At 35.9% G+C, this 20943-nt stretch overlaps 4 protein-coding genes across 5 annotated transcripts; 1 reads left to right on the top strand and 3 right to left on the bottom strand.

The window, feature by feature from the left end:
• Nucleotides 1–3148, bottom strand: LOC104773594 (pentatricopeptide repeat-containing protein At4g08210). The gene has a single exon (XM_010498238.2). The coding sequence runs from the start codon at nt 2987–2989 to the stop codon at nt 917–919; it is 2073 nt and encodes a 690-aa protein (XP_010496540.1). The 5' UTR covers nt 2990–3148; the 3' UTR covers nt 1–916.
• Nucleotides 3149–3794: 646 nt separating this feature from the next.
• Nucleotides 3795–5389, top strand: LOC104773592. Of its 2 annotated transcripts, none has more exons than XM_010498237.2 (2): nt 3795–3978; nt 4204–5389. In XM_010498237.2, the coding sequence occupies exon 2, from the start codon at nt 4207–4209 to the stop codon at nt 5251–5253; it is 1047 nt and encodes a 348-aa protein (XP_010496539.1). In that variant the 5' UTR covers nt 3795–3978; nt 4204–4206; the 3' UTR covers nt 5254–5389. The 2 variants fall into 2 exon arrangements, with proteins under 2 accessions (XP_010496539.1, XP_010496538.1); XM_010498236.2 differs by having other exon boundaries at nt 3804–3978; nt 4201–5389.
• A 314-nt stretch (nt 5390–5703) lies between these two features.
• Nucleotides 5704–7281, bottom strand: LOC104773591 (glycine-rich selenoprotein-like). Its single transcript, XM_010498235.2, has 3 exons — nt 6327–7281; nt 6080–6242; nt 5704–5963 (listed from the first exon to the last, which is right to left on the bottom strand). The coding sequence occupies exons 1-3, from the start codon at nt 6339–6341 to the stop codon at nt 5929–5931; spliced, it is 213 nt and encodes a 70-aa protein (XP_010496537.1). The 5' UTR covers nt 6342–7281; the 3' UTR covers nt 5704–5928.
• On the bottom strand, nt 7037–8840 carry LOC104773599. The gene is made up of 5 exons (XM_010498248.2): nt 8710–8840; nt 7458–7561; nt 7287–7373; nt 7147–7197; nt 7037–7054 (listed from the first exon to the last, which is right to left on the bottom strand). Exons 1-5 carry the CDS (start codon nt 8726–8728, stop codon nt 7037–7039), a joined length of 279 nt encoding a protein of 92 aa, XP_010496550.1. The 5' UTR covers nt 8729–8840.
• Nucleotides 8841–20943: the final 12103 nt, after the last annotated feature.

The raw sequence follows: 20943 nt of genomic DNA, 5'->3' as shown, positions 1-20943 counted from the left end.
TTTTTTTTTTTTTTTTTGTTCTTTGTATATCATGAAATAGTTCGCCTCATACCCAAAATTTGTCCAGTCCTTGTAAGTGGAAGAATGTGCTGCAAAATCATATATGGCTATATATTGAATAACCAAAAGGAATACAGTTACTTTTCTGGGGACTTTACTACATCTGAATGAAGGTTTCAGAACACACTCATCAGTTAGTAGAACAACTAATCGGATCGGAGCACGAACAATATATGGCGATTGTCACCATATTTCAGGATGCATCATATATCCAAGGCGGTCACGTTCAAAGCCCATACGTGGAACATGTTAATCACCATTTCTAGTGGACGTGAAAAAGGTTGTTTCCTTCAAAACAGAGAAGACAGAGAATATTAGTTTTGTGAGATGACAAGAGTAGTACTGTAGATGGCATCTGAGTAAGAACTTTGTTCAGATATATGTACCATTATTATGCTTACAAGTTATAACCATAACTTACTTATTATACACTTAAACTCAGCATTGAGGAAGAGAACATATAAGAGCATTTGCAGCTTGTAAATGCTCCCTTATATGCTCTTTTAGTAAATGTTGATTAGATGATAAAATTACAAAAGCTCTTTCATATGCGCTTCCAATCAAGGAAAAGCCACATCTGCATTGAAATGAATTGTCTGATGTCCTTTTAACAGATGATACACGATGTTAGAGAATCTTTAACGTCCATATTTTTCAATAAAATGAGAAGGTTTGTAATATAATTACAATAATTTGTTTAACTAGCATTAAAGTATTCCCTAGCCAAATTTTTTAAAAAAAAACAAGGGGAAAACATGCCTTCAAGAATCTTCAACTTCTAGCAAGCCAGGGAGAGATGAGGTTAAAGAAGCTTTTCATTTGAGTGCGTAGATGACCCTACAATTTACATTTTGCTTCAGGCAATCTCGATCCAGCTCATTCCAGATTCTTTAGCCCCCAACTTCTTAGCAGCTTCTCTCACTTCACTTAACTGATCCCACATGCCCAACGTAGCATAAACATTTGAAAGACATGTATAAACAGATGGATCTTCCGGAAACGCCGTGAGCAATTTCTCAGCAATTACGGTAACCAGTCTGGCATTCTTGTGAGTTCCGCAGGCAGTGAGCAGAGACATCCATATTGTTTTATCTGGCTCCAACGACATTTGGTTTATCAATTCTTCTGCCTCTTGGAATCGCCCAGCTTGACCAAGAAGATCAACTACACAATAATAATGCTCTTGATACGGTATAAGCCCATATTCAGATTTCATCAATTCTAGGAATAGTCTTGCTTCTTCAAGTAGCCCAGAATGTCGGCAAGCAGAAAGAAGCCCCAGAAAAGTTACCTCATTTGGTACAACTCCCGAACTGATCATCTTGTGGAAATACTGAATCGCTTCTTTTACTCGTCCGTTTTGTCCGAATCCAACAATTATCCCTGTCCAAGAGACAACATCTCGTTCCAACATACCATCAAATAACACTACACCATTGTCTATCTCACCACATTTTACATACATATGTACTAGTCCTGTCGCTGTGACATGCTCTGATTCATAACCTTTCTTTACACACAACCCGTGAATTTGTTTGCCCCATCCAAGAGTCGCTAAACTCGAGCAGACTTTGAGAATACTTGAGACGATGAATTGATCAGCATCGAGTCCTAACTTGATTAATTGCCTGAACAGATAAAAAGCTACAGAATTGAAACCTGCTTTCACACAGCCTCGTATCAGGCCAGAGAAAGCGATGATATTTTTATTTGGAAGTCTATGAAACAGTTTATGCGCATCTTGTATATCCCCGAAGTTTGCATGTAAATCAACAAGAAAGCTTCCTACGATGCAATCCAACTCATAACCACTGGTTACAACTAAACCATGTACCTGACGCCCAAGTCTCAAGTTGACTAAGTTGATGCATATCTTTAAAGCACCACTTAGAGTGTAGGAATCAAAACACAAATCTGACTGATGCATCCGCAAAAGCAGAGCTAATGCTGCTTCATTCTCCTCGTTGATGAAAAACCCTGAGAGCATAGAATTCCAAACAGCAACACTATTACACAGGGCATGTTTTCCCTGATGGAAAACATCAGCTGCATCAATTAGAGAGCCACAGTTCGCGTACATATCAATAAGAGCAGAGCGTGCGAACGGGCTAGACTCCAGACCTGACTTTACAACACAGCAGTGCAACTGTTTACCCATTGTTAATAAGCCTCCAAAACTGCAAGCTTTAAGGCCACACGGTAAAGCAAAACCATCTAACACAAGTCCTTCTCTCTGCATCCTAACTAGAAACTCCAACGCACGAGGACTACTCTTATCGACAAATCCTGAGATCATACAGTTCCAAGACACAACATTTGGCTGGGGAATTCGGTGAAACAAACTAACCGCTTCGTCAATCAAACCTGCTTTACAATAACCAGAAATAAGAGTGTTCCAAGAAGTTGAATTAGTCCGTGAAATCTCCCTAAAACTGTTATTAGCTTCACTAAGCCTCCCATTCTTAACATACATATCTACAACAGCATTCATCAAAACAACATCACTACTCAGATTCTCTTTAGCAATTCTTTCATGAATCAAACGACCCAACTGAAGATCACCCACTAACCCACACGCTTTCAAAACCGCAGAATACATAAACTCGTTAGGCCCTTCTTCTTCTTCTTGGGATTCCAACATGCTTCTGTACAATTCAATAGCCTTATTGGGTTTTCCATCACAAGTATACCCAGAAACCAACGTCGTCCAGGTGACAATATTTCTCTCAGTCATTTCATCGAACACTTTATGTGCATCACCCAAATGCCTGAAATCCACGTACATTGAGATCACGTTATTAGCAAGGAACACATTTTGAGAGATCCCTTGTTTGATTATATGAGCCTGAATCGATTCCCCACGCTTTAAAGCTTGTATTTTCCCACAATGACGCAACCCTGCTGCTATAAGTTTGAAGTCCATAGCCATTTACAGTATCAAAATATAACAAAACGTTATAAGTTCCTCATTCTAGGAACCACAAAAGCTTCTAGAAAGTGATAACACGGGTTTGAACTTTGAAAAATGGTCAAAATCAATCTCAACTATTTGCGAAACGATTTTCATACCTAAACTTCAATATCCTGCAAATAACAATCTGAACTGTATTAAAATTCAAATTTGCTACCTAAATTATATAAAATGTTGTCAATTTTAACTTGTGTTCGAACAATTTTAAATCATAGTTTAATGATGTTATGATTTGTGGCATCCACATGGCACTGGGAATAACCAAAACTAAATTGTTTTGGTTATTTTTTAGGTGTGTTGTGACGAGAAACAAAACGTTTGACAAAAAAAGTTATTGGAGTCCGTTTTCGAATGTGCTGTGAGACTTCATTTTTTATAATTTCTTGCTATAAAATACCTAAAAATGACCAAAACGAAGTTGATTTGGTAAGTCCCAATGCTACGTTAATATCACGGACTGTCTGACTCAACATTATTAAACTCTAATTTAATACTGTTCGAACAGAAGTTGAAATTGACAACATTTTATATAGTTTAGTTAACAAATTTAAATTTTAATATAGTTTAAGTTGTTATTTACAGAGTTAAAATTTGGATATAAAAAAATATTTGACAAATAGTTATTGTTGATTTTAGCTGTTTTCGGACATGTTTGTCTTGTCTTCTTTTAAGTCTTAGTACTCGCACTTTGCAAAAACATAGCGAACCATGTATTAACATAAAAACGGAGTAGTTTGTTTGGAGAAACCCGAAACGTCACACTGTTTGATTAACTTAAAACGGGATATAGTTTGTTTGAGAAAACTATAACCGGCACGATGTTCAACACGGAAAGGAAGACAGATCTCATGATTTAGGGTCAATCTGAAAATTTCATCCTTCGCCGTCGACTCGTCGTCCTCCTCCAACGAGCTCTTCTTTGCTAAAGCCAAAACTTCAATCTACAGGTTTTTTTTTCTGGTCCTTTCTTCTTGTATTATTGTGCTTCTGTTTCCAGTTTAGGATTTCAATTAAGCTTTTTTTTTTCCCTATGCTCACTGAATCCTTAAATAATGTAAGAATATATGCACTGGGAACTATTTATGGACTCCAGAGGTTAAAATGTGCTAGACTGTGAAAAAAGTAATATATTACTAATGTGTTCTTGTTCTCTTTTGTTCTTTGGTTAGAAGAAAATGAAAGATGGTCACTGCACAGTCGTACGTTTTGATTACGGAGGATATTATTCAAAGAACGGAAACGATGTAAGATGGAATCGAAAAGAAGATAGGGTTTACACACTGGTGATGAAAGGGTTACTGGAGGAGTTCACTTATTCAGGGTTGGTTAATAGAATATGCAAGAAGATTATGTTAGACGAAGCTACCTCAATGTTGAGGTTAAGTTACATCCCGTTGCTTGAGGATCCCAAGAGGCAAACGTATATCTTGGATGATGAAGATGTTCTAGGATATTTAATGGAAGGAGATCAGAATCAGCGTAGAGATGTTTTGCATGTGGAACTCGTCGAAGGTGTTGAACAGAACCAGAGCTGTGGTGAGCAAGTTTCGAGAGAGGATGGAAGAAGTGGAATTGATGTAAGGAATGATGAGATTCCTAGTGGTTCTAGAGTTAATGATGGTAACGTAGGATTTGAACCGTTGGGACAGTATGCGCCGTTGGATCCGTGTGATGATGTTGCGTACGTGGATAACTCTGGTATGTTTGTTGATGTTGATAGTACACCTGATGTACGAGGGGATGAGGTTGGAAGTCTTGAATGGGAAGATGGTATTGGTTTGAGTATAGGTCAAGAATTTGAGAGTAAGCAGGCGGTTCAAGATGTAGTTGACAGAGGTATAATCCGAAACTGTTTTGAGGTCGCTACGTTCAAGTCATCGACTAGATTATACGTGTTGAAATGTCGTGATAGTAGTTGCAAATGGTCTCTACGAGTGTCGATGCTTAAGAATTTGGATCGTTTCTCTGTTAGAACTTATAACAAGATGCATACATGCTCTCGGTTAACGACAGGTACAAGAAGAGATAAAAGAATAGGGACACCACAATTAGTTGCATCTGTTTTGCGCGAGAACTATCAAGGTGAACTCAACTCTCTAAAACCGAAAAATCTCATTAGTTTGGTTGAAGAAAGACTTGGTGTTAAGGTTTCCTACTCTACCGCTTTGAGAGGGAAAAAACAAGCTGCTAATGATGTGCAGGGTAGTTTACATACTCAGTGAGATTAGAGAAAAGGTTCAGCGTTCGCATTGGTTCCTGATCATGCATCTGTTAACTTTTATTTTGTTCTTGTTTCAGAAAAATTCTAGTTTAATTAATTTCTTGCTAATGAGCTCAATCAGAACAACAGAATGCATATACATTATGTTTCCTTATGATCAACAACAAAACGTTCGGGACTTAATTGAAAAAGAAATTGGTGAATGACCTCAGGAACCGCATAGTTCTGCAAAGTTGAAGAGGAGATTTGCGGTAGTGTGATGAAGAAAATATCAATCTTTTTGCTGGCATCATTTAACTTAGATCCTTCCATAAACACCAAGCAATCAACTTGTGAGATGATTACACACGGTGTTTAAAAGCAACATTGCAATCTAAAGCAATGCTTCAAATTCAAATTGACACATCTACTTAGTTAGTTTCGTTGACAACACAATTTCTTCACTTGAATCTCTACCCAAATACTGTATTTAAGTTGGATGTAATTTACGAACTATTAGAGGTGGACAACTTCACACGTCCATCTAAATACAAAAAGCTTGATTAGACGCAAATAAAAATACACCAGAATCTTCGTTCATTGCTTCCTCAAATTACAAGGCATCGTTTCAACACTAGATAATATGTATATGATATAATTCGTTCGCTTATTCTTAGGCGCTCCACATGAACGAGGCTCAGCCACAGCACGAGCCACATGCCGGTAGGGAATCTGAAAAACCACCAATAAAATTTTCCATTCATCAAATTCATGTCAAAATCAAACTATGAATCATTCACATTATCATCCAAAAGGACTAAATATCAAATTCATCTCGGGTTACTTACTGTGGTCAGCTCCACGGATATCATTCAAGCCACGCACATTGTCTAGGCCCCCACGAGGAGGTCGAGGGGGGCCACCACCGCTACCACCACCACCACCACCCCCGCCGCCACCCCACTTCTTGTTAGCCTTAGAACCTTTCCTGTAAGCATCTGATTTCTCCATCTGACCAATATTCAAGTTAGCCATAGCTTGTGACAGCTCAGATTATGGAATGTAATAACTCAAGAAATGGAAGTAAAACCTCACCGAGAACATGGTCATAAAGAAGACTTGTATCAGATTAATGATGGACAAGAAAAAATCTTTGATCGTCCTCAGTCTCCATATTGGTCGCTTCGCTTTAACCACACCTGGTACATGTTCAATAATAGTTTGTCAGTGTCAAAAAACAGTTAATATTTGCGGTAACGATCTGTATTTTAAGAATGTTTCTCTTCTCTCTAGGAGACAGAGCATCAGTGATTCACAAACCATTGAACATGATCTCGCTTACACTAAATTTCTCGAACGAATGCAAGTTTAACAATTACTCAGACATTATTCACTAACATCTACCAATATCAACATTCAAACTTCCTTAAGGGTGACCTGAATAGCACAATTTAGATATTAAAAGTTCAAAATGTCGCCACATCGAACTTTCTATACAAATTAGATTCCTGAGAACCGTAAAATAACAAACAATAACTGACCTAATCTAATTTCCATCTTCCATAAATTGTTTTATGATGGAGACAGAGAATACCAAATGAAAAAACGACAAACATTCATGATCAATCCAAGTTCAGGCATATATAAATCCTTACTTCCATAGATACCGAAATTTCAATTTCCGTAGAAATCAGCTAATCTCTACAATAGCAGAAGAATGTAAGACAAGATAATATATCATTATATGAATCTCCTAATGCGCTTATTAGATTTATCAAAAACGTTGTGGTTTTCTTCCTATACACTCAAATCATCAAATCCCTCTATTAAAGAGAAAACATCAATCATTCACAAACAATTGAACATGAGCTCGCCAACGCTAAAATTTCCCAAAAGAATCTGCACAATCACTAACCTCTCCCAATATAAATTTTCTCAAACGTTTTAAACTTTGCTTAAGTGTGACCTGAATTGCACAATTTAGATATCCAGAGCCTAGAACGTTCATCGTCATCGAGCTTTCAATTCCAATTGGTTTTTCTAACCTAATCTCACATCTTCCACAAACCATATGAAAATTTCTTCNCCACCCCACTTCTTGTTAGCCTTAGAACCTTTCCTGTAAGCATCTGATTTCTCCATCTGACCAATATTCAAGTTAGCCATAGCTTGTGACAGCTCAGATTATGGAATGTAATAACTCAAGAAATGGAAGTAAAACCTCACCGAGAACATGGTCATAAAGAAGACTTGTATCAGATTAATGATGGACAAGAAAAAATCTTTGATCGTCCTCAGTCTCCATATTGGTCGCTTCGCTTTAACCACACCTGGTACATGTTCAATAATAGTTTGTCAGTGTCAAAAAACAGTTAATATTTGCGGTAACGATCTGTATTTTAAGAATGTTTCTCTTCTCTCTAGGAGACAGAGCATCAGTGATTCACAAACCATTGAACATGATCTCGCTTACACTAAATTTCTCGAACGAATGCAAGTTTAACAATTACTCAGACATTATTCACTAACATCTACCAATATCAACATTCAAACTTCCTTAAGGGTGACCTGAATAGCACAATTTAGATATTAAAAGTTCAAAATGTCGCCACATCGAACTTTCTATACAAATTAGATTCCTGAGAACCGTAAAATAACAAACAATAACTGACCTAATCTAATTTCCATCTTCCATAAATTGTTTTATGATGGAGACAGAGAATACCAAATGAAAAAACGACAAACATTCATGATCAATCCAAGTTCAGGCATATATAAATCCTTACTTCCATAGATACCGAAATTTCAATTTCCGTAGAAATCAGCTAATCTCTACAATAGCAGAAGAATGTAAGACAAGATAATATATCATTATATGAATCTCCTAATGCGCTTATTAGATTTATCAAAAACGTTGTGGTTTTCTTCCTATACACTCAAATCATCAAATCCCTCTATTAAAGAGAAAACATCAATCATTCACAAACAATTGAACATGAGCTCGCCAACGCTAAAATTTCCCAAAAGAATCTGCACAATCACTAACCTCTCCCAATATAAATTTTCTCAAACGTTTTAAACTTTGCTTAAGTGTGACCTGAATTGCACAATTTAGATATCCAGAGCCTAGAACGTTCATCGTCATCGAGCTTTCAATTCCAATTGGTTTTTCTAACCTAATCTCACATCTTCCACAAACCATATGAAAATTTCTTCTCATCATGATGACACAGACTAACAAGAAAAAAAAAAAAAAATCGAAACCCCTTTTAAACAGTCATGATCAATCCATACAAAACCGAGCTAATCACCGTAGAAATCAACGCTTAATAGTTTCTAATTCCGGAATCTGTGCTCAAGTAATTGGATTAATTTGAGGATTGACAAACGAACAATCAGATCGACAAAACAGTTAGGTTCGAAAAAGAAATAGAGAAAACGATTAGGTTCATCAGAGAGATCTGTAGTTTCTTCGTACCTCCTTCGACGTAAGCCATTGAAGAGTAAAATTCTGGGTTCTTCTTCTTCGTCAACAACAACCTAAAGGAGATTTTAATTTAAAAAGAAAAAAAAATATATACCAAAACAAGCGATGATTATTAAGCTAGATTTTTTATATCGTCCTTACGACTCTTTGCGCGTTTTGTGTTTAGAAGTTTCGCGACGTTTACGTGGATTTCTCACGTGGCGCATTCTCATTGGTAGCTGTAATGCTTGTACTGTATATATTTTTTTTGGAAAAAAGTGAATACTCGACCACACATTCCACAAAGTAAATATATCACATGTATGTACCAACTATATAACCGTATGTACTTAATATCAGGATTATTTCATTCTCTTACACCATTTGTTAGAATACATCATTGATTAAAAGGGGTATCTAACTTATATTTTTGAAGATTCTAGAGTATTTTTAAAATCACTTGTTATTTAATTTCATATTTATGTAAAATCATTTAAAATCTCTTGTTATTTAATTACGAATTCATAAAACTTACTTGAAATTTAATGTTATTAAAAATGCTACTTGAATGATTATGTAAGACTTTTTTTAGTTTTTTTAATTTTTTTAGTTTTTTTAGTTGACAAATATGACTAATAAAATCCTAAGTATGATTTTAAATGATTTCATAAAAACAAAAAAAACAATCCATAAAAAAATCAACTCCGACGACAACTCTAATCTCCGTCGATCAGCAACCACTTTCTCCACCGGTGAACCTGAAGCTTCCTCTCTTCCTATGAATCAAACCACCACCATCTCTGTTCGCCAAGCTCTCTCTCTCTCTTCTCCCTCTTATATTGTTTTCATTCTTTCTGTTCGATAATTCTGTTTTTGTTATTGTCTAGAGAAAGGTTTGCTTCTCTCTCTATGTTTACTCTGTTTTTGTTCTTTTCTAGAGAGAACAAACAAGAACTCGTTTTACTCTAAAAAGGTCTATATTGAAAAATCTGACCACTTGTTGAAAACCAAGCCCAACTTCCTTGTAGTCTTCTTCTTTCTTCTCCTCAATTGTCGTTGACCTTCTCCAAGACACTTCTTCTTCCTTTTGCTCATCTTCTTCGCTTAGCTTCTTCCTCTGTTCTTCATCTCACTGCTTGAAGCTTCATTTTCTTTGATGCAGGATTTAATCAAGAACTCACATCTCAATAATCGAATATGTTACTAGGTGGATCATTTTGACCAGATTTAGACTATGTGGTGGTGGCAATAAGTTACGTCTTCATCTCCTCAGAATTAATAAATATCTTGATATATAGATTTTTTATTTGTATTGTAAAATATTTTAAAACCATCCAAAATTTACTAATAAAATCTCATAAAATCTCATAGAATTTTCTTCTTTCTTAATTAGAAAAACTTTAAAACACAATCAAATCTCCTAAAAATCTATTAAATCTTTCAAAATTCTAAAATATCAAAATCCTACTAAATCTTTAAAATATCAAGTTGAATACCCCCTCTAAGTATGACCAGTGACCAACAAAAATATATATTTTTTTAATATTAGAAACAAAAATAATAAAATTGTTTTGTTGAATCATTTATGGTTAAAAAAACATATCTATATCCAATATAAAGATTATATATGTTTAATGAATTCAATCTTATAATAGTTAGTTTAAAAAAAAAAATTCAAAACTTAAATAAAACTGAAAATAAAAATCATTAACAGGTTTTTAAGATATTGAAACTTAAACTAAAACCGGAAAATTCATGTTATAATAAATAAAATATGGAAATTACTTATTATACATTGTTAACCAAAAAACAACAATTTTTCCTTTAATTTATTTAAATACAAAAAAATATTCTTTAATATCAAAATCATTATATGAACTCTTTAGAATCAAACCCAAATTATATCAAAATCATTAGAACTACTGAAATAAAAGTCATTTACTCATACAGTAGGATATATCCTATGCTATAAAGCATGAATTAACATTTTTTCAAAAATTATAATATAATAATAAAAATTATTGTTATATTTTTTTAAAAAAGTTATTTTGTTTGAGACAGTGTTTACTTAATATTGCAATTCTTTGGTAAAATCTACAAATATCTTTCTGAATACTTATTATTTTAGAATATTATAGTATTTTAATTGTTTAATGTATATTACAGTTTTATATTGTTTGTTTGTTGTATTTGCATCATTATTTTGTGAAATATTTTAAAGTAATTATAATATTATAATTGTGAGCAGATAAAATTTATTAATTTATCAACTGTTATAAACAGAGGTTTTAGGGAAATGGTTCTCTTTGTTATTCATCTGTTGCATATGATACAACATATATATAGTATACAATATTAAGGTTTAGGGTTTATACTACTGGACCGATAATGGGCGTCCACATAATATAATATATCTATAACACTCCCCCTTGGATGACCATTATAAAAATGTAGTCCCAAATGCGCATATGAGATACTGCCTCGTTAAAAAACTTACCAGAAAAACCGAGTGGGAAAAAACATAGTTAAGGGAAAAAGAGTGCAACGCGCTTTTACTCCCCCTCTTGAGTGCATCACTTGAAATCTTCAAAATGTCACAATCCAATATGATGAAGTAACTTCTTGAAGTAGTATTTGAAAACGCATTGGTAAAAATGGTTCACCAAATCTTCACTTGAACAAATTTGTAGGACATGTATATCACCTTACATCACCATTTGTCTGCAGGCTATTGGTCTCTTAAATGACTCATCTTAATCATTATCTTCGTCTCTCATGATCTCATCAATGTATGTCAAAGACTTTGATGATAGTCTTTCACTATTTAAATCATAATAAATATCTTTAGATATTTATCTTTGTTCTTTTGTTGTCTCGTTAAATACCTTTCATGAAAAAACTCAATGGGATAAAAACCATGATAAAGGAAAAAGAGTACAACCACGCACATGATCATATTTCTCCTCCTGAAAACATCATCTTCAGGTTATGCATTATGATCATATATATCATCTTTTCTGAACTCTTATAAACAGAACCCATATATTCTCTCGGGTCATTGGACTTCAAGTCATTTGCACCCCTTTCAGATAGAAGATTTATTTGAACTTCAATCCCAAATATTCCTTTACATATAATCTTCCAAACAATCATCTTATACATAGAAGTCATTCATACTCTCTTTATAAATCTGTCTCTTTCAACTCTTCTTCTTAGTATGGTACTTCAAGACCATTTTACTATGTAAGATTATTGAAGCATCTTGAGATAACATCTCTGTCATCAGATGTCAAATTTGGAAACTCAAGAAATTTTATGAAAGATCTGATCTTATACAACCCAACTTCTCCATCTTTCAGGAGTACTATTTGATCTTTGATCATTTCTCTATATATTCATTGGTATGTGAAATCTCTACCGGAGATCAGATAACATTTTCATCATTAACCTATTTTTGTACCTTTCTTTTAACAAGAACCACTTGTAAATGCAGAAGAAACAAGAGACAAACACATTTTTTATTTTAACGAGGTTCAGCAAATGCCTACGTCCTAAAACTCTATTGAAAATACTTCTTGAACACAATTACAATCAGTGTTCAATCTCGGATTTACACAACTCTAAGATTTCCCTTAGTTTTTTTTCGATTTATTTTCAACACACTATGAGATCCTTAAGATCAACAACAATGATCTATAGACATGATTCTCTCATAGAGATAAACTCTCATCTTTTTCTCCCCAAATACTTTTCTCGTTTTTACAACGTTCTTGAGGGATATAAAATATTTCTTCTAGCAATATTATCACTTTAAGGGTAGACTGAATCAAGTTTTGCTCTTATTGTCCAACTCATAAGGGATCTAGAATAGTTGCTTCCACCATAAGAGAGTATATTTCTCATAATCAATATCAATTATTTGTGAGAATCATTGTACTACTAAATATACATTATATCTCATTAAGATTCCCTTAGGCCCCATTCATTTTACAGTTTCAAGTGTAAGGACTACAAATCCAAATATTTTCTCTTTAAAAGACTTGAACTATTCTATGGTTACTTCTTTCAATGATTAACCAATCATTCTTTGTGTACATTTTTCAACTTTTTTTATTAACCGCGGTTTATGATCCCCGATTTTTATTCATAACATCATGAACTGCAACACTGCACGCAAACATAATACGACGTCGATTTGCTTTTTTGGTTCCTTTTATTCTAGACATGACTCAACTTGTTGAGATTTTCTTTCATAATGATTCTCAGGTACCTGAATCTCTTTTTTACTCATGTCTAAGTCTCTAGATCTCTTCTAGAGATTTTTCATAACTCTATGCTTCCTCGATGCCATATTAATTTATGCTCCTTTTCTTTTACGAGGATGCTTATAATTAGAACCATAAGTCTATCACACTTCATGCAATCTTTAGACTTACTAGCAGTTGATCTTATCCTTCTAGGACTTTAATTGGAGAACAACTGATATATGTGACTTTTACACTCAAGATCAGAAAATGGCTCTTGCATGCTTTTAGCATCTTTGCAAACTTTGCCAATAAATTATCTTTTTAATTTCTAGCGCACATTTCTTAGTACGAGGATCAAGATAATTTTTTACAATCTATTTCTTTACCAACTGTTTATTTTTTCCTCCTCATGTTGGAAAGACTGACTCACTAAATAAACAGTCTCTGCATCTCGAGATATTCAATCATCAAGAGAGATCTATATCCAACATATTTCCAACATTCTTTCTAATCCCATCTTATATCGATGTGGTGGAGCAACCAACATGTATAACATATTTAGATGGAATATATCTGGTTTCTGACCCAAACCAATTATAGTGGGGAGTACTCATAATAATTTGTTGGCCTGATGTGAATTTATTGACATATATAGTCATTTATGTCAATTACATAGCTTGGTTTCACCACCATTGTCAATTAACCAAATACTCTTGCAAACTCTATGTTGTAAGTTAATAACAAGAATATTTGGTGGATGATCAATCCACAATATCTCTTTGTATACATACTAAAAAATTGACACTATCCATATTTATGGGGTCGGTGAAGGCCATATAATCGGCTTGCTTTGTAAAGCAGCACACAAATAAATCACTATGAAAACTCTTCAGGTTCTCTAGTGAATGTTTTCAGAAATTTCTGATTATTCTTTCGCATCATTACTGAACCGGAATGGCTTAACCGGTTCTGCCAAATAATGAGATTCTCACAAAGTATTTTACCTTCTAGATAATGAATGTAATCTCTAAAACACTTATATTGTCTTGGGTAATAATTCTTATGATTTCAAAGTAATTTTCTTTCCTTATTGTCTCAACATGATTACTTTTCAAATACTCAATATTTGCTCTATCATATGAGTGATTAAACTCATTTTGTATGTGAACATAATATTATATCTGTTCCATCACCTCAGTGTGTGGAATTCCTTAATTTTCCCTCTCGAGATGATGACGCTTCATGTCTATCAATCTTGATTTGATTTCCACTCTGTAATCAATAATATTCTCAAATTGGGTAATGTATTATATCTTAGATCCTTTTAACTTTGAGATTTGGGAGACTCTAACACATTAATAGTAAATTGTGTTTCCATAGACAATAATATATATACTTTTTGAGAGCTTTATATACTTTTTCTAATACTTCTTAATATTATAGAAAAATACTGGAAATTGTCTCACACTAGTTTCTTTCATCGTTATATATATATATATATATGAGATAAGTACATCTTGTAGTTATTATTCACTTCTAGTGAAGAAACTAGTAGACGTTGACCATAACTTTATTTTTTTTTTATCAACATTCATGGCCACTTTTATAGCAAATTTCACAGTCGCCTTTTGTTTTTCTCTTATAACATAAAGTCATATTCACTCCAAAGAATAGACCAAGTCAATAAGATGTGATTCATGATTATTCATCAACATCTCATAAAGCCAGCATGATCCGATGACGGCATGATCCGATGTATTCTTCCATGTAAAGCCAACAAACTTTGTCTTACCATCATCAGAATCACATGCAATCAAAAATCCATCATCTAAAACTGAAAAAAGAGAAAAACAAAAACAAAAAATTTGAAAACCGATAAGATCTGAAGACTTACCAGTGAATCTAGTCTTGAGTTAGGTGATGAGAAGGCTGGTAAAGACGAATCCAGTGATAAACACATGCCATGGATCGATGTTGAGTGAGAAATTATGTCGCATGGGAAGAGAAGAAGAAGATAATGAAGAGATGGTGAAGAACAAGTTTAAGAAGGAATAAAGAAAGGAGAAGGAGTCGAAGAAGAAAAGGAGAGAGAAGAGGACTTCTCCTTTCGCAGTAAAGAAAAAAAAACTAGAAATGAAAGTAGACATAAGATTTTTGTCTTTTTATATGATTCTTCCTTAAACCAAGAAACCCGATCGGTTAGTGTCTGCCGAACCAAACCGAACCGTGAATCAAACTCCAATTAAAGTTCTGCCGATCGGTTTATATCTAATAACTGGACATCCGAAACCGAATAAACTCGGTTATATTGGTTCGGTTCTTTCGGGTTGAACCGTTTGCCCAGGCCTAGAAAAGACGGTGCTAAGAAGAAAAAAAAAGTAGAAGTCTCGTCGAGTGTTCCCGGGAACGGAGATGTAAAAGTCCATGTTTATTTCTGAGGTATAAATTACTCTTTCAAACAAAAAATACACTCTTTGTCAAACTAATGATATACTAAACCAAACTTAATAACCAATAAACCTAAATAATAATAAAAGAACCGATGATGCATAGATAATCATCATGTATCAAAGGGATTAATAAATAATTTTCTAAACCCAAATTCTAAAGAAAATACACATACATATGAAACGATGGGTTGTCATACACATCTATGTTTCGATTATATTATAATAAAATAATTAATTATGCCTTTGGTTTGAGAGAATTAACAGAACCAATCTAATTATTTCAAACATGTACGTGTAATATACAGTACGAGGCATAAACATCAAAATTCACAAACAACGATTAACAAACCAACGCAAACCAACAATTCACCAAACCAAATAATAAAATAATCAAAGTAATGAAACAATTTCACCATCATAGATCGTTTAAGCGACACGATATATGCCAAAGTAATAACGTTGTTAAATAATGAAATATTAGATGATGCATGTGTTATAACGCATCCAAAAACAGATTACGTAAAAGTTAATATGTTATAGATCGACGATATTAAATCATGAATCTATATGATGTATCTCATATATATATATATATGAGATAAATATATCTTGTAGTTATTATTCACTTCTAGCTGAAGAAACTAGTCACGTTGACCATAACTTTATTTTTTTTTATCCACATTCATGGCCATTTTTATAGCAAATTTTACAGTGGCTTTTTATTTTTCTCTTATAACATAAAGTCATATTCACTTCAAAAAATAGACTAAGTCAATAAAATGTGATTCATGATTATTCATCAACATTTCATAAAGCCAACATGATCCGATGTATTCTTCCATGTAAAGCCAACAAACTCTGTCCTACCATCGTCAGAATCACATGCAATCAAAAATCCATCATCTAAAACTGAAAAAAGAGAAAAACAAAAACAAAAAATTTGAAAACCGATAAGAGACGAAGACTTACCAGTGAATCTAGTCTTGAGTTAGGTGATGAGAAGGCTGGTAAAGACGAATCTAGTGATAAACACATGCCATGGATCGATGTTGAGTGAGAAATTATGTCGCATGGGAAGAGAAGAAGAAGATAATGAAGAGATGGTGAAGAACAAGTTTAAGAAGGAATAAAGAAAAGAGAAGGAGTCGAAGAAGAAAAGGAGAGAGAAGAGGACTTCTCCTTTCGCAGTAAAGAAAAAAAAAACTAGAAATGAAAGTAGATATAAGATTTTTGTCTTTTTATATGATTCTTCCTTAACCAAGAAACCCGATCGGTTAGTGTCTGCCGAACCGAACCGAACCAAATCGTGAACCGAACTCCAATTAAAGTTCTGCCGATCGGTTTATATCTAATAACTGGACATCCGAAACCGAATAAACTTGGTTATTTCGGTTCGGTTCTTTCGGGTTGAACCGTTTGCCCAGGCCTAGAAAAGACGGTGCTAAGAGGGAACAAAACGTAGAAGTCTCGTTGAGTGTTCCCGGGAACGGAGATGTAAAAGTCGATGTTTATTTCTGAGGTATAAATTACTCTTTCAAACAAAAAATACACTCTTTGTCAAACTAATGATATAGCGTGCTGATAATATGTTTACAGCGTGCTGATAATATGTTATAAACAGAGATTTAGGGAAACAGTTCTCTCTGTTATTCATCTGTTGCATAGGATACAATATATATATATATATATATATATATATATATTTATATATATGATACAATATTAGGTTTTAGGGTTTATAATAATGGACAGATAATGGACATCCACATAATACAATATATCTATAACATCAACAACATATATTTAGTTTTACCAACCCACCGATGTGGAACTGTAACACCCGTGAACCAAAGAGAGATTTTGGGGTGGGTGTCGAGCAACACCAACAATTTTCCAAGTTCAACGGTTAAGTTTTAATCCTAGGGGCTTGAGTATATAAGTGGTATCTCGACGCCAAGTGAAGGGGGGAGGGGAGACATCTCCTGTCCTAAAAGGGGAGAAAAGAGTTCTGGGTTCTTTATTTGAAGGGAGGAGAATTGGAATGGTTTGACAATGGATGGAAAAAGTAAGGAGGGCTTGGTGTGAGGGAGAAGAGCAGATTAAGCAGTGGGCTTGAGGGAAGCATCTTCTTCGTCGTGCATCAAGGATGCTAGGGGAAGAGACCTTGTGCTTGGGGCATAACAGGAGGAGAAGGGAGTTTCATCTTCTTCATGTGTGAGGGAAAGGATGGGAGCTTGGTGGTGGATTGGGATAGACAAGGAGCTTCGAGATGGCTATTTCGAAGCAAAGTTTGGAGGATGAAATGGAGTCCGATTTGGCTGAAATTTACTGGGGAGCTTCGTGGTGCTATAGGCTTCGTATCCAACGGTGGGATTGTGAAATTAACGGTTGGTTTGTATTTTAGTCAAGTGTTTGTACTGTGCTGGTACAGAAATTTTTATGGTAAGGTTGGCGTGTCAGGCGACACCAGCATGTTGTTGTGTGTTTGGGTCCTAGGAGGACATCTGGAGTTAGGTTTGGATGAGGGGAGACCGATGGAAGTGATGTCGTGGACGTTGGTGTCAACCGACACTAGGAGAGTGTCGATCGACACCATGTGTGTTGGTTTGCGAGTGGTGCGATGGGTGATGTTCGACACTAGCTGGAGGTTCTGTCCGACACTAGAGGAGTGGATAGTGAATTAGAGTGTTTGTGGGGAAGCGTTGTCCGTGGCTGGACGAAATCAAATATTCTAGCCCACATCTCTTGTTACTCGATTGCTAGGGATGATTGGTTGTGCGACTCAGTAACTAGATAAGGTAGGGTTTGGTGTGTTTGTGGGAGTGTTTATAAGGAGCAATTTCTACGCCGATTGTCTCGCCGAAACTGTGTGGTTCCGGTGAGATCGTTTCCTGTGGATCTTGTGTGGGGATATGAAATACGGGTGCAAACGTTTCAGTTTGATATCAGAGCGTAAACGGTTCTAGGACAAGCTTGGTATTGGAAATAGACTTGTCTAGGAAAATAACTCAGGATTTATATAAATGGAAAGTTTCCATAAATAGAAAGTTTCTAAAAATGGAAATGTTTATGGGAGTTAGAGTTTTGCTATTTTTTGAAAGTGTATGGAAACTATCTTGAGGTGTGGGGATGTTTCTGGTGTGACCTGGTGGTGGTCATGGTGGTATTCAGGAAGGAGTAAATGGTGGTTAGTATGACATTGCGCTGTTTTACGCGGACCATGGGTGGTAATTCTTGTCGGGGAGTGAAACGACCCGACCATTTTTTTTTTAAATAAATAAATAATAAATAATAATAATAATAATAATAATAATAATAATAAATAAACTACAACTAGTGGTCCCATACCCAATAGCCTCCTAACCACAACCACACCAAACAGCGGAACCATTAAACCAATAATAAATATCCAATACCAAAGTATAACAATTTAACCAATAATCCAAACAACATGAATCATAGAACCACCAACCTAAACCACATTCTAACGACTCAACTCTAGCAACCTAGCAAGCCTGACAACATCCAATTGAGTCCCTAGAACATCCTCCTCTTCATTGCATTGATTCCACGATCACACTTTGCCTTTACCTGCACCACAAACACAAATTGCAATGCATGAGTATTTTATAAACACTCAGTAAGGCAATCCTCCCATCTACTGGGCTACACACACAAGCAATAGAGACATCTCTAACCATCAACCAACAATCAACAAACAACAATAACAAACCAGGACTCTGCATCGACCGACACCAAACATGCATTGACCGACACCAGTTGGGGTTGCGTCGACCGACACATGATATGCATCGACCGATGCAAGGTTCACTTGCATCGACCGACGCATGCTCGACATAGCACAAAAACCCTAAGGTTTTACGCGCCGTCCTCGCACTTGCATTGACCGACGCACAAAGTGCATTGACCGATGCACATGCCGAGCATCGTTTTTCCCCCGAAGCTTCTCGCCGGATCTTCGTTCCTACAACCACAAACCTCGATCCCAAGCCACAAGAAAGCTTCCCAACGTCCCAAATAACATACTAACAAGCCTAACAACACATAACAAGCAGATCAGAGAAATCTCCAGCTTAGATAAGCCATGGTCATGCACTTACCTTTGCCAAGACGATTATGACTCTAAAACGCAAGATCTACACTCCTAGCAAGCTCCTACTATGTCCTAAGCTTCAGTTCTCACCATGAAACACCAAAAACTTCCAAGAATCTCCCAAAAACGCTTAAGAACGGTTAAGAACTCTTTTCTCTCTTGTTTTCTCACAAAAACGGCCAAATCTGTCGAATGAAACAAAACTCGAGTTTAAGGGTTTTTCCCTAACCCAAAACGCAGCGTTTAACTTAAACTCGTCCGCACATAACCGGCCTTGCATCGACCGATGCAATCCCTAAACCGGGGTTTTGGTTCGCGAATGTTACAGGGAGTGCTTAGACACGCCGAGACTTGTTTGTTCTAGGGACGGTGGGTTCTGAGCAAATTATAAGGTGATGGTGGTTCTCTTGAGGGAATGGTGGTTCCCCTGTATACCGATAGCTTGAGGGGTGGTGGGCCCTGAGAGTGACACAGGAGATGGTGGTTCTCCTGGGAGATGGTGATTCTCCAGAAGGGGATGGTGGTTCCCATGGTACCGAGATCTCGAGGGTGACGACGAAAGAGTGAGATGGTATGGCTTGAGAACAGTGGTTTGAGAGTGAGATCGATATAAATCAAAGGTTTTGGCCTGAGAGTGGTGAGTTGGGATTAAATAATGTCTAGGACGTGTAATTAAGCATTATGACTAAATGTGGATGTCGGGGTTGATGGTGGTTCTATACCGGGTTTAGTGTTGACCAGGGGGTCAGGACTTTGTTACCGGTGGGGTCAGGAGGGTGTTTACCAGTGGGGTCAGAAGGGTGTTGACCGGTGGTGTCAGGATGGGTTGACCAGTGGGGTCAGGGTGGTTTAGGCCAGTGGTATCCTGGCTGCTGTAGACCGGATGGTTATATAGTGAAAACCGTTGCGATAGTGGTTGGAGGAATTTTGCGGATGAGTGGCGGTGTGTCCAGATTCAAGGACGAATCTTTTGTTAGAGGGGGAGAATTGTAACACTCATGAACCAAAAAGAGATTTTGGGGGTGGGTGTCAAACAACACCAGAGGGGTGTCGGTCGACACCAAAAATTTCCCGAGTTCAGCAGTTAAGTTTTAATCATCGATTTGATGCGGTTTGGTTTAAGAAATCCTAGGGACTCAGGTATATAAGTGGTATCTCGACGCCAAGATGAAGGGGGCAATCTCCTGTCCTAAAAGGGGAGAAGAGAGTTGTGAGTTCTATCTTTGAAGAGAGGAGAAAGAGGATGGTTTGACAATGGATGGAAAAAGGAAGGAAGTCTTGGTGTGAGGGAGAAGAGGAGATCAAGCAGTGGGCTTGAGGGGATCATCTTCTTCGTCGTGCATCAGGGATGCTAGGGGAAGACACCTTATGCTTGGGGCATAAGAGGAGGAGAAGGGAGGTCCATCTTATTGTGTGAAGGGAAGGATGGGAGTTT

Source organism: Camelina sativa, unplaced genomic scaffold (genome assembly GCF_000633955.1).
Source record: "Camelina sativa cultivar DH55 unplaced genomic scaffold, Cs unpScaffold00586, whole genome shotgun sequence".
In the NCBI taxonomy this organism is placed as follows: Eukaryota; Viridiplantae; Streptophyta; class Magnoliopsida; order Brassicales; family Brassicaceae; genus Camelina; species Camelina sativa.
This window is presented reverse-complemented; position numbering and strand designations above follow the sequence as displayed.